At 49.4% G+C, this 14,252-nt stretch overlaps 1 protein-coding gene across 1 annotated transcript in view; it reads left to right on the forward strand.

The window, feature by feature from the left end:
- abcb6b (ATP binding cassette subfamily B member 6 (LAN blood group) b) overlaps window positions 1-8,612 on the forward strand; it is a gene marked incomplete at its 5' end in the record, with an annotated part of 34,301 nt that extends 25,689 nt beyond the window's left edge. Inside the window, 5 exon segments of the mRNA XM_083682024.1 lie at window positions 2,128-2,302; window positions 2,766-2,878; window positions 3,578-3,672; window positions 5,340-5,408; window positions 8,411-8,612. Coding sequence (XP_083538150.1) covers window positions 2,128-2,302; window positions 2,766-2,878; window positions 3,578-3,672; window positions 5,340-5,408; window positions 8,411-8,576 — 618 coding nt within the window. The 3' untranslated portion in view covers window positions 8,577-8,612.
- Window positions 8,613-14,252: the final 5,640 nt, after the last annotated feature.

Consider the following 14,252-nt stretch of genomic DNA (forward strand, 5'->3'; position numbering starts at 1 on the left):
ATGTGTGTCTGAGAGTCACAGGAGAGAAAGAGAAATGTTTAAACCCTCATCTCACCATGTCTGCAGCCTGCTTGAAGGTAGAAAAACATGCAACATTTGTGTGTGTGCGCGCGTGCGTGTGTGTGTGTGTGTGTGCGTGCGTGCATGGGTGTTTGTGCACATGCACCGTCCTGGCGTCCCGCTGGTGGAACGAGCTTCCCACTGCTGTCAGGACTGCAGAGTCACTACCGATCTTCCACGGTAGATTGAAGACCATCTCTTCAGACTACATCTTAACAGTCCCTCCTAAAGACCTCTTCACCCCCACTACCCCCCTGTACTAACCCCAACCCTAACCCTAACCCTAAAGACCTCTTCACCCCCACTATCCCCCCGTACTAACCCTAACCCTAAAGACCTCTTCACCCCCACTACCCCCCCGTACTAACCCCAACCCTAGAGACCTCTTCACCCCCACTACCCCCCTGTACTAACCCCAACCCTAACCCTTGAGACCTCTTCACCCCCACTACCCCCCCTGTACTAACCCTAACCCCAACCCTAGAGATCTCTTCACCCCCACTACCCCCCTGTACTAACCCCAACCCTAACCCTAACCCTAGAGACCTCTTCACCCCCACTACCCCCCTGTACTAACCCTACCCCTAACCCTAACCCTAACCCTAGAGACCTCTTCACCCCCACTACTCCCCTGTACTAACCCTAACCCTAAAGACCTCTTCACCCCCACTACCCCCCTGTACTAACCCTAACCCTAGAGACCTCTTCACCCCCACTACCCCCCTGTACTAACCCTAACCCTAGAGACCTCTTCACCCCCACTACCCCCCTGTACTAACCCTAACCCTAGAGACCTCTTCACCCCCACTACCCCCCTGTACAAGTTCCTCTCCTGTTAATTAAAAATAGCATTGTGACTGCCTACGGCCCTAACCCCTAACCCCTAACCCCTAACCCCTAACCCTTACCCTGGTCTGAGCATTGATTACTTTCTCTTATGATGACTGATGGATAGATTATTCACTTACTGTTGTAAGTCGCTTTGGAGAAAGGCGTCTGCTAAATGCCATAAATGTAAAATGTAAATGTAACATGTGTTTGTAGTGTGTGTGTAGTGACTTGTGTAGTGTATGTGACCTCTGGAGCAGGGGGCAGCCAGGGGCTACCTCTCTAATCCTGATCCGTTGTTGAGGTATGGGAGCGCGCCCCGCGGGGAGACAGTACCGATCTGAGGGGTTGTCTGACTTGCGACTACATCTGACAGGCACAGACAGAGGGCAGCTGCCTGGAACTTTGTGCCCAGCCCCAGCTTCTCCATCAGCCCTTGATGTCAGCTGGCACTACCCCGGGGGGTCTGCCCCCCCCCCCCCAGCACCCACCCACTCCCCGGGGGGTCTGCCAGCCCTTTGGATCTCTGCAGGGGGCTATCTGTGCACCCCCCAGCACCCCCCCCCCCCAACAACAGATCAGCATGGGGAGATTGTCATCCGGCCGGCCCCATAATTGGCTCTTTCAGATCTTCAGAGCTGGGGACCCCTCTCCTTACCCCCCCTATCCCCCCCACCCCCCACTGCACCTGGCTTCTTCACTTTCAAAGTGGAGTGAGGGGGTGAGGGGGGGGGTACGGAGTACGGAGCCGTATGCTGGAAGTTTGTTTTTCCACCTGTCTGTAGCTCTCACCTGTCTGACACTTCCACCACCTTCACCACCACCACCACCACCATCACCACCTCCATCACCACCACCACCACCTCCACCACCACCACCACCTCCATCACCACCATCACCACCTCCACCACCACCTCCACCACCTCCATCACCACCACCATCACCTCCACCACCTCCACCACCACCACCACCACCTCCATCATCACCATCACCACCACCACCACCACCACCACCATCACCTCCACCACCACCACCAGCAGATAAAATGTCCACATTGTCAAGATTCAGATACTGTACAATGGACCATATCATGCTTTAGATTGCATCATCAGTCCCTAGTGGTCGGTTATGGTCATTGCACCAAAGCTTCTTTCTCAGTGTAAGAACTCTGCTGGTGCTGTGCTTGTCCCCTGGTGCAGGTAAGAACTCTGCTGGTGCTGTGCTTGTCCCCTGGTGCAGGTGAGGCAGAGGTCCCTGAGGGCCTGCGTTGGCGTGGTGCCTCAGGACACGGTGCTCTTCAACGACACCATCGCCAACAACATCCGCTACGGACGCATCTCCGCCAGCGACCAGGAGGTGGAGGGGGCGGCGCTCGCCGCTGACATCCACTACAAGATCCTGTCTCTCCCCGAGGGTGAGAGGCCATCATCACTGATGATGATGATGATGATGATGATGATGATGATGATGATGATGATGATGATGATGGTGATGATGGTGATGATGATGGTGGTGATTATGATGATGATGATGATGATGGCTGTGGTGATGATTATGATGATGATGATGATGATGGTGGTGATGATGGTGGTGGTGATGATTATGATGCCTGTGGTGATAGTGGTGGTGGTGGTGATGATGATGATGATGATGATGATGATGATGGCTGTGGTGATGATTATGATGATGATGATGATGATGGTGGTGATGATGGTGGTGGTGATGATTATGATGCCTGTGGTGATAGTGGTGGTGGTGGTGATGATGATGATGATGATGATGATGATGGTGGTGGTGGTGATGATGATGATGATGATGATGGTGGCTTTCATTGAATATAATACTAATATTAATGAGTATGTTCCACTGATCCACAGGCTATGAAACCCAGGTGGGAGAGAGAGGCTTAAAACTGAGTGGTGGAGAGAAACAGAGGGTGGCCATCGCCCGTACGATCCTAAAGGACCCCCGCATCATCCTCCTGGACGAGGTGAGAGAGGCGGGGATGAGGGCGAGGGGACTGCAGTGAAGTTGTGTAATTAGAGGTTCAAATGCAATAGAACCATATGATGTGTACGATATTTTCCATTTCCATACAAAATTAATTCTGTGAGGTCAGCATTACTTTAATCAGTCAAACAGATTAAAAAGTGATACTACATACAGTACCAGTCAAAGGTTTGGACACACCTTCTCATTCAATGGTTTTTCTTTATTTTTTATTATTTTCTACATTGTAGATTAATATTGAAGACATCAAAACTATGAAGGAACACATATGGAATGATGTAGTAAACAAAAAAGTGTTAAACAAACCAGAATATGTTTTATATTTTAGATTCTTAGCCACATTTTGCTTTTTGCTTTAGCTTTGCTCACTCTTGGCAAGGTGTGTCCAAACCTTTGACTGGTACTGTACTCTAACTCCGACTCATACTACACCATTAACACTGTATACTAACCCTAACCCTAACCCTAACCCATACTACACCATTAACACTGTATACTAACCCTAACCCTAACCCTAACCCTAACCCATACTACACCATTAACACTGTATACTAACCCTAACCCTAACCCTAACCCTAACCCTACAGTATTCACACTTAAGTGAGTGCCGGAGTCTTGACGTGGTTGTCTGCGTTACGTTTGGGTTGATTCCCATGTTGGCCATCCTTCTGTCTGACAGGCTACTTCTGCCCTGGACACCCAGACAGAACGCAACATCCAGGCCTCGCTCTCCAGAGTCTGCGCCAACCGGACCACGATTGTAGTAGCACACAGGTAATGATGCTAACTATTGTAGCACACAGGTAATGATGCTAACTACTGTTGTTTGGAATAACTTATATAATGGTAGAAAATAAAGTTCAAAATCAACTGTATTAACAACGCAATCACATAAGAATGTCATAAAAAGAGAAGAAAACTCTCTCCTCTCCCAATATGTAGAGCAGCTGGGGAGGGAAACGAGGATGTGCGATTACGCTGACGTCATACCCAGGGCTGAGAGAGAGAGAGAGAGAGAGAGAGAGAGAGAGAGAGAGAGAGAGAGGAGAGAGAGAGGAGGATATGTGGAGACAACAAAAGAGGAGAGGGATCTCTGCCTTTAATGCCTGGGGTCTCAAGGGCATTAGGACATGAACAGTGCCAGGCATCCTTCCGTCAACACAAACCAAATCCCTGCTTCTTATCCTCCAGATAACACTATCTATTGACAGGGGCTTCAATAGCCACCATCTGTACAAGATCTTCATCGTTAATTAAATTGATCAGTGTGTCCTTAATACCAGTGTCCTTAAAGTGACTCTGTGATGTTTCCCTGTTTCCCAAGTCGCTTGCTGCTGGTTGAGAGGAGGGGGTTGGGAACCACACTCTCGTGATGAGGTAGCTCTGCTGCCTGAGACATCGGACCTTGAGGATGTCCTCTTGGCCTAATGGTAGATGCTTGTGTCTTCCAAGTGGGAGACCCGAGTCCAAACCCCGGTCCTTCACGCATGGATCAGGGACGTTTCAACAGACGTTGTCCTTGCTGTATCCAATGGCAGTCTTAATCAGCACCACTCCTAAGGGGAAGTGTATTAATATTTGACACACATTCGGAGCAGTAGACTGAGAGTTCCAGCCGTCAGTCATGCGCTGTGTGGAGGCCATGTGTGTGTCTGCTAGTTATTACCAAGGAGTGATTTGGTACGCCGGTTTTTACGAGACAGCTGAACACGCTCGATATCCACATTGGCAACTCTCTCTTACCCCCCCCCCCACCTACCCTCTGTGCCCCCCTGTCTGGTCCCCCAGTGGTCTGTCTGTGTCCTCCTCCGTCTCTCCTTCCCTCCTTTCTTACCTTCCTCTCTCCCCTGTGTGGTTGTCCTTGTCTCTGAACATTGTAAACACATCGTGATCCTTTGATCTGCTCTGACCCTGAGACTCTGGTGCCACTTTGATCCTGGAAGGGGGCCATCAATACTGTCTCCCTGCCTGCTTTGTTTGAAGATGAAGGGGACATACCGTGTGTGTGTGTGTGTGTGTGTGTGTGTGTGTGTGTGTGTGTGTGTGTGTGTGTGTGTGTGCGTGCGAGTGTCTGTTTGTGTGTGTGCGAGTGTGTGTTGGGGTAGATGGTAGATGGCAGTGATGGAATGATTTCACCTGACAGAAGTCACATGACATTCCTTGAATCAGCTGTGTGATGTCAGGCAGTCGACCAGAGATGAGATCACATGAAGAAGAGGAAGAACCAATGTTCTAGAAGAACAGAAAAGAACATTTAGAATGATTGCATAATGTACCACTCTCTCTCAGATAACCACACCGGAGCTAGCTGCCACTGTGTGTGTGTGTGTGTGTGTGTGTGTGTGTGTGTGTGTGTGTGTGTGTGTGTCCGTCCACTGATTCCACTATATTATTTGTCATTCTTTCTAGTTAAAGAATCAGTCAGTTGTGTTGTTCCTCAGGCTGTCGACCATCGTGGGATCAGACCTCATCCTGGTTGTGCACCAAGGCCAGATCGCTGAGAGAGGCAGGTGAGGGAGATGCACCACATGGCTTTATTATTACACAACAGTTTCAGGTCATTAGCCCTCATCCATCCTTCCTCCTTCCTCATCCCTCCTTCCTCCTTCCTCATCCATCCTTCCTCATCCCTCCTTCCTCCTTCCTCATCCCTCCTTCCTCCTTCCTCCTTCCTCATCCATCCTTCCTCATCCCTCCTTCCTCCTTCATCCTTCCTCATCCATCCTTCCTCCTTCCTCATTCCTCCTTCCTCCTTCTTCATCCCTCCTTCCTCCTTCCTCATCCCTCCTTCCTCCTTCCTCCTTCCTCATCCATCCTTCCTCCTTCCTCATCCCTCCTTCCTCCTTCCTCCTTCCTCATCCATCCTTCCTCCTTCCTCATTCCTCCTTCCTCCTTCTTCATCCCTCCTTCCTCCTTCCTCATCCATCCTTCCTCCTTCCTCATTCCTCCTTCCTCCTTCTTCATCCCTCCTTCCTCCTTCCTCATCCATCCTTCCTCCTTCCTCATTCCTCCTTCCTCCTTCTTCATCCCTCCTTCCTCCTTCCTCATCCATCCTTCCTCCTTCTTCATCCCTCCTTCCTCCTTCCTCATCCATCCTTCCTCCTTCCTCATTCCTCCTTCCTCCTTCTTCATCCCTCCTTCCTCCTTCCTCATCCATCCTTCCTCCTTCCTCATTCCTCCTTCCTCCTTCTTCATCACTCCTTCCTCCTTCCTCATCCATCCTTCCTCCTTCTTCATCCCTCCTTCCTCCTTCCTCATCCATCCTTCCTCCTTCCTCATTCCTCCTTCCTCCTTCCTCATCCATCCTTCCTCATTCCTCATTCCACCTTCCTCCTTCCTCATCCATCCTTCCTCCTTCCTCATCCATCCTTCCTCATTCCTCATTCCTCCTTCCTCCTTCCTCATCCATCCTTCCTCCTTCCTCATCCATCCTTCCTCCTTCCTCATCCCTCCTTCCTCCTTCCTCCTTCTTCATCCCTCCTTCCTCCTTCCTCATCCATCCTTCCTCCTTCCTCATTCCTCCTTCCTCCTTCTTCATCCCTCCTTCCTCCTTCCTCATCCATCCTTCCTCCTTCCTCATTCCTCCTTCCTCCTTCTTCATCCCTCCTTCCTCCTTCCTCATCCATCCTTCCTCCTTCTTCATCCATCCTTCCTCCTTCCTCATCCATCCTTCCTCATTCCTCATTCCTCCTTCCTCCTTCCTCATCCATCCTTCCTCCTTCCTCATTCCTCCTTCCTCCTTCCTCATCCATCCTTCCTCCTTCCTCATTCCTCCTTCCTCCTTCCTCCTTCCTCATCCCTCCTTCCTTCTTCCTCGTTCTGGTGTCAGTCTCAGATCCAGTGAGATCGACCAAACCTGTGTTTGTGTTCTGGTTCCCCAGGGCGTAGATCTGGTTCCCCAGGGCGTAGATCTGGTTCCCCAGGGCGTACATCTGCGTGGGAAATAGAGGGGGGTGGAAAGTAAAGAGAGTGTGATACTATCTATTATCTGTAGATCTGTAGTGACCACCTCAGGGCTGTCTGTCTGCCCCCCCCCCCCCCCCCACCCCACGCACACACACACCCCAGAGACAGGATGTGTGCTTTCAGTGACCATACTGACCCCGCCCTATAGCCCTTTTGTGTGTGTGTGTGTGTGTGTGTGTGTGTGTGTGTGTGTGTGTGTGTGTGTGTGTGTGTGTGTGTGTGTGTGTGTTTCCGTCTCACCATTCGCCCCCCAGGTGGGGACGGGGCCCCTCCCTCATTAATAGCCTCTGTTCATTTACCTGCATGATCCTCCACACTGGAGCTAGCTGCCACTGTGTGTGTGAGTGTGAGTGTGTCTGTGTGTGTGTGTGTGTGTGTGTGTGTGTGTGTGTGTGTGTGTGTGTGTGTGTGTGTGTGTGTGTGTGTGTGTGTGTGTGTGTGTCCTATAGTGCCTTTGATATAGGAGATGTGGCGTTAAGGCTCTGCTTCCTCCCTGAAGTAGCCGGGGGACGTAACCCCACACCCAGCACATTCAACTCTGACTGACACCGCGATGTAAACACAACACACACACACACAACACACACACACACACACACACACACACACACAGACACACACCCTCTGTCTATGGCTATAGTCCTCCATCTCTCCCTGAGCTGCAGCTCCTTCTGGTGTGTGTGTGTGTGTGTGTGTGTGTGTGTGTGTGTGTGTGTGTGTGTGTGTGTGTGTGTGTGTGTGTGTGTGTGTGTGTGTGTGTGTGTGTGTGTGTGTGTGTGTGTGTGTGTGTGTGTGGGGGTGTCTTGAGGGAACTAATGCTTTCAGGGAAGGGACACTAATCCAAACACCTTGTCCCTCTGTCATCCCCAACAGGTGTTGGGCAAAAAAATACAAAGTCTGAGAAAAGATGACAAAAACTGCTCGTCCGGGTTTTATTAATTCATACTTTAAAGTTTGGAAGTTTGGAGTGTTCAGAGCCTTAGAACTTTCCAAAGGTTCCAGCCAGAGTCCACTTAAGGAGCTCCTGGTGTGAGAGTCCATTACCAAGACAGCTTTTCCCCTTTCGCTCGGACAGCTGTGGACAGTGATTATTCTACTGCAGGAAACATCCTTTTAATGTGATTTCGATATCAATTTATGGCTCAGCAAACGTGACCTCACCTGTCCTGATGCAGTCCTGACTCCATGCGGGTCTAAGAAGCTTCTGATGTGAATCGCAGAGTGATGTCAGAGGAGACAGAATTGCAGCGTACATTTTCAACGGTTAATAACATTAGCCTACTTTTTTCCCGCTGCGTTTACGTTTTCAACATCAGCAGAGACTCAGCATGTTTTCACCAGCAACTAGCGTTTAGCGTCCTACCAGGGGAGGCTGATGGAGGGAGAAACCAGAGGAGGGGCTCGTTGTAATGCACACATGTTGGATACCATTCCTCACTCTGTTCCATGCATTACAATGAGCCCGTCCTCCGATTTCTACCTCCGCCAGCCTCCCCTGATTCCTACCACCACGTCCCTGCCACTGAACATGTGTCTCATCTCTCAGGCATGAGGAGCTGCTGGACCAGGGAGGCCTCTACGCAGCCATGTGGACCAAACAGCAGCAGAGCCAGGACTCAGAGAGCACTGAGGAGGAAGACACTCCACACACTCCCAAACACTCCCTAACCTGTGGACCCAGTGGACCAGGGACAGACACAGAGGCTCAGTAGACCAGGGACAGACACAGAGGCTCAGTAGACCAGGGACAGACACAGAGGGTCAGTAGACTAGGGACAGACACAGAGGCTCAGACACAGAGGCTCAGTAGACCAGGGTCAGACACAGAGGCTCAGTAGACCAGGGACAGACACAGAGGCTCAGACACAGAGGCTCAGTAGACCAGGGACAGACACAGAGGGTCAGTAGACCAGGGACAGACACAGAGACTCAGCAGACCAGGGGAGGCTGGTGGAGGCAGAAAATCGGAAGACGGGCTCATTGTAATGCATGCAATGGAATCAGGATCGGTATCAACTCCTCATTCCATTAATAACAAGGTTGTGTGTAGTGTATCTGGGATTTGAAAATGAAGGAGTTGAACAGAGAGACAAGAACTCCTAGTGTGTGTGTCATTGTGTCACACGCTATAAAAGTATTTACCCTTATTTTTTAACCTCCCCAACTGAATCCTGGAAACTATTGTCAAGTCAGTGTCAAACGTTTGTTCTCAGACCAAAGATGTGCTCATCAGAACTAGAAGGACATTCTCCATGGTGATGATGACATCATACTGGAAGGCATTTTGTATGAGCGTGTTTTTGTGTCAAAAGGCATCATCATCATTTCACTTTTCCAGGATGTAAATATACACTTATCTATCTCAGTGGCTATTGTCTTTGTCTTTTATATATATAGATATGGTTATTCTTTATTTTTATTATTTTCTACATTGTAGATTAATATTGAAGACATCAAAACTATGAAGGAACACACATGGAATTATGTAGTAAACAAAAAAATGTTAAACAAACCAGAATATGTTTTATATTTTAGATTCTTCAAAGTAGCCACCTTTTGCTTTGATGACAGCTTTGCACACTCTTGGCAAGGTGTGTCCAAACTTTTGACTGGTACTGTATATATATATATACAGTACCAGTATATGTACATACATTCACCAAGCACTTAGGAACACTATACTGGGTAGGGCCTCCCTTTATTAGGAACACTATACTGGGTAGGGCCTCCCTTTATTAGGAACACTATACTGGGTAGGGCCTCCCTTTGCTCTGCAGGAATCTGCAGGATTTGCGTGATGCAATCATGTCATAATGTACCAGAATCTCAAAGGAATGTTTCCATCATCTTGTGGAATCAATGCCACGAAGAATTTAGGCTGTTTTGAGAGCAAAGGGAGGCCCACCCAGTATTACTATAGTGTTCCTAATAAATGGAGGTTCTACCCAGTATTAGTAGAGTGTTCTAATAAAGTGCTCAGTGAGTGTATATTACTATGACTGGGTCTTCCCTCGTTGTGTTGGAGGGGACAGCAGGCTTCACCTGGATCAGATGAGGGTAGGCAGGATGTGACCTGTGTGTAATCCAATATCAGGATCAACCTGCCTGAGGGAAGGTTTATGGCACTTCCTGCTCTGTCTGTTGTATGACAGTTATCACAAAGATAATCTAGTTACCAATTTCCAGAAATGTTTAACTTAAGGCAATGATGTTGATGTTGACACTGACTTTACCTGGAGTGGCAGATGGGCAGGGTTTGTACTTTTGGGACAGACATACTCAATCAAGCACAGCTAAGTGTTTGAAATGATTTCAAATACTATTTCAACCCTGCTGCTTTGCTGGATGTCATATCCAGCCTCTATGCTTGTTGGAAGGTTTGTGATTGTTTGTTTGTTCGTGTGTCGAAGGAAAAACTCAAATGCAACACGACTTCAGAAAATCAGATCTACTGTTGTGTTTTATTCATCATCACTGACAACGTCCATTTATGAAAGACATGAACATCATCATCATCATCATCATCATCATCATCATCCATCGATCATGTACAGGGTAATAAATAGAAGCATACCTACTGTATGTACAAAAGTTAATTTATTTTTGAATATGTACATCTGCTTACACAAGCTATGGTTTTAAAATACACAGAAAATTAGGATTTTTAAATCCTTTTATGCCATTAAAGTTCCTTCGTTGAGCAGTACAAGACAAACATATTTACAGAATAGAACGTACACTTTTTTCTGGCCTATACAAAAGCTTGTATTTGTTTATTTATTACTGTGATGGGCTATGGAACACTAGGACACATGGGAGCTTTAAGGGCGGTAGCTTTAAGGGCGGTATTTGGTATCCCTAGTAAGGAAGCATTTCTAGTAAGAAAGTATCCCTAGTAAGGAAGTATTCCTAGTAAGAAAGTATCCCTAGTAAGGAAGTATTCCTAGTAAGGAAGTATTCCTAGTAAGGAAGTATCCCTAGTAAGGAAGCATTCCTAGTAAGAAAGTATCCCTAGTAAGGAAGTATTCCTAGTAAGGAAGTATTCCTAGTAAGAAAGTATCCCTAGTAAGGAAGTATTCCTAGTAAGGAAGTATTCCTAGTAAGGAAGTATCCCTAGTAAGGAAGCATTCCTAGTAAGGAAGTATCCCTAGTAAGGAAGCATTCCTAGTAAGGAAGTCCTTTCGGATAGGAAAACTCTGATTGGGATCCCCTTGAAAATACCACCATGTTTTCTTGACTAGGGAAAATTGATAGTGACTCTCACATCAATATGCCAAACATCTCAACACAAAAATACAAATAAGTAGAGATAATATATCAACATTGGAACGTTTGAGATTGGTGTTTGAGATTGGTGTTTGAGATTGGTGTTTGAGATTGGTGTTTGAGATTGGTGTTTGAGATTGGTGTTGCAATGTAGAAACAACGGGTGGCAAATGCGCTCTATACACACATGGCCTGTATGTGTGTGCAATGCATGCTGGTACCTAGATGGAGTGGACTGTGGATTGGCTGCGTCTGCCTGTATGGAACTGTAGCTGCGTCTGCCTGTATGGAACTGTAGCTGCGTCTGCCTGTATGGAACTGTAGCTGCATCTGTCCATTGACTGAGTTTGGCCATTGAAACGTCAACCAAAGCCATCATGTAACGTTGACCTGGTCCTGCATCATGAAGGGATGGGTCCAGAGGCAGCGGTACAACTAGCACCAACACTGGCCAGACTCTCCTGTTACCCTATGGCTCTGGGTTGGACCGGTCCACCCGCCCAGCAACACTGGCCAGACTCTCCTGTTACCCTATGGCTCTGGGTTGGACCGGTCCACCCGCCCAGCAACACTGGCCAGACTCTCCTGTTACCCTATGGCTCTGGGTTGGACCGGTCCACTCGCCCAGCAACACTGGCCAGACTCTCCTGTTACCCTATGGCTCTGGGTTGGACCGGTCCACTCGCCCAGCAACACTGGCCAGACTCTCCTGTTACCCTATGGCTCTGGGTTGGACCGGTCCACCCGCCCAGCAACACTGGCCAGACTCTCCTGTTACCCTATGGCTCTGGGTTGGACCGGTCCACCCGCCCAGCAACACTGGCCAGACTCTCCTGTTACCCTATGGCTCTGGGTTGGACCGGTCCACCCGCCCAGCAACACTGGCCAGACTCTCCTGTTACCCTATGGCTCTGGGTTGGACCGGTCCACCCGCCCAGCGTCCCCCAGCTGTCAGAGCCTCGGTATGAAGGCTGACCCGGTACTGCTACTGGTGCAAAAGCCCGAGCGAGTGACCGCCTGGATTCGAACACGCGTCGTTGTGTGCACTACAAGACTGCATTAGCCTACCGATCTAAAGCCTAAGGCGCTCTCTCACCCGAGGAGCTGACGCAAGTAACTCCATGTCTCACGTCCCACCGGACCGCCTCCCGCCAGCAGCCGCAGAGAGTCAGAGACAGCAGCTGGAGTGAAAAGCTGTGCTCTCCACTGACGTGTCACGGCGATGGGGACAGGGTGTGGGCCGAGGGCAGGGCAGACGCCGGGCCTCATCATTAAATCATGGCCCCCAGTCAGTGCCGGGCCGGGGTACCGCTGAGCTAGGTGCCGGCTGTTCCGGACCAAATGGAGATTAGTCCTGAAATGTTAAAGTGGGCATGAGGTGTGCTGCAGAGTGGCATTGTCACCTTGCTCAGTGACCCGGCCTCGGCGCACGGCTGTCCCCCAGCTGAACCCCCCCGTGTCGGCAGGAGCTAGCGTTAGCCCCGCCGCCAGCGTTCACCCGCTGCTGTCTGCGTGGGGACACTCCCCCCTGGGAAGCCCGCCTGTCACCACCACGGCTCTGCCGGGGTTCACAGTGAGGACATGGAACACACACACATACACACGAGATACACACACAGGCACACACCTCTCATCTCAACACGAGTTCACTGTCAGGGGCCATGCATGCTGGGAAGTGTCCTCAGGTTCATTGCGGCAGTGTGGGGATCCTGGCGGTACGGAGGTTCTGGAGGCCTTGGTGGGAGGAGGACATATAGAAGGTGTTCTAACCAACTCACAACCAAACGCCAACTTCATGTGTGCAACGTGGGATTGGGAGAGCAACAAGCTTTTTTTCTGTGAGTGTGGATAAGTGAGTGTGTTGTGTGTGTGTGTGTGTGTGTGTGTGTGTGTGTGTGTGTGTGTGTGTGTGTGTGTGTGTCTGTGTGTGTGTGTGTGTGTGTGTGTGTGTGTGTGTGTGTCTCTTGTCTTGGTCTGTCTGTCTGTCCGCCCGTGTCTGTGTGTGTGTGTGTGTGTGTGTGTGTGTGTGTGTGTGTGTGTGTGTGTGTGTGTGTGTGTGTGTGTGTGTGTGTAACGCGTCAGTTCTTTCTCTCCATGGGCCTGCGTCTGCTCTGGTTCTGGTACCATAGGGCCGTGGGGAGGTTCTGACAGCCCATGAACTCCTTCCTCATCTCCTCGTCTGTCAGAGGGGGCGTGGCGTTGCAGGGCGCCCCGGCCAGAGTCACGTTCAACAGGCCCGCCGAGGGGTCCAGGAGGCGGGACATCCCAGCACCCTGGAGGAAGAAGAGGACGGGATTAGATTACATTACATTACATTACATTACATTACGTTACGTTAAATTACATTATGTTAAATTAAATTAGATTAGAATTTATTGTCCATTATTGTCCATGGAAACATGTATTTGGCATCACCGCCCACATTCTGTAAAAACATTCACAAAAAACATAAAAACATAAAATCATAACCACATCATCGGTCACCGTACACAACGAACATTCTGGTTGGTGTTTTGATGCCCTACTGACAGCCCAGAGGAACAGAACCAGAGGAACAGCCCAGAGGAACAGCCCAGAGGAACAGAACCAGAGGAACAGAACCAATGAAGTCGGTCCTCGTTCATGGCCTCCTTTTAGGGGCAGCAGCCATGGAGGTGATGTAGTCATTTGAGCCGATCTGTATCACGAAGCCGCGCCTCTCACCCCTAAAGCACTGGACCCTGGCGTCCCACATGTCTGATCCTGGGATCGGACAAAAATGGAAACATCGTATGGTTTCTCTCAAATGGGATTAGAAATCCCTAAGGGTGACATACCTGACTCAGGTGGTCTATAAGGCCCTATGTAGGGTGACATACCTGACTCAGGTGGTCTATAAGGCCCTATGTAGGGTGACATACCTGACTCAGGTGGTCTATAAGGCCCTATGTAGGGTGACATACCTGACTCAGGTGGTCTATACTGTGACATACCTGACTCAGGTGGTCTATAAGGCCCTATGTAGGGTGACATACCTGACTCAGGTGGTCTATAAGGCCCTATGTAGGGTGACATACCTGACTCAGGTGGTCTATAAGGCCCTATGTAGGGTGACATACCTGACTCAGGTGGTCTATAAGGCC

This window comes from Argentina silus (assembly GCF_951799395.1).
Source record: "Argentina silus genome assembly, chromosome: 12".
NCBI classification, from domain to species: Eukaryota; Metazoa; Chordata; class Actinopteri; order Argentiniformes; family Argentinidae; genus Argentina; species Argentina silus.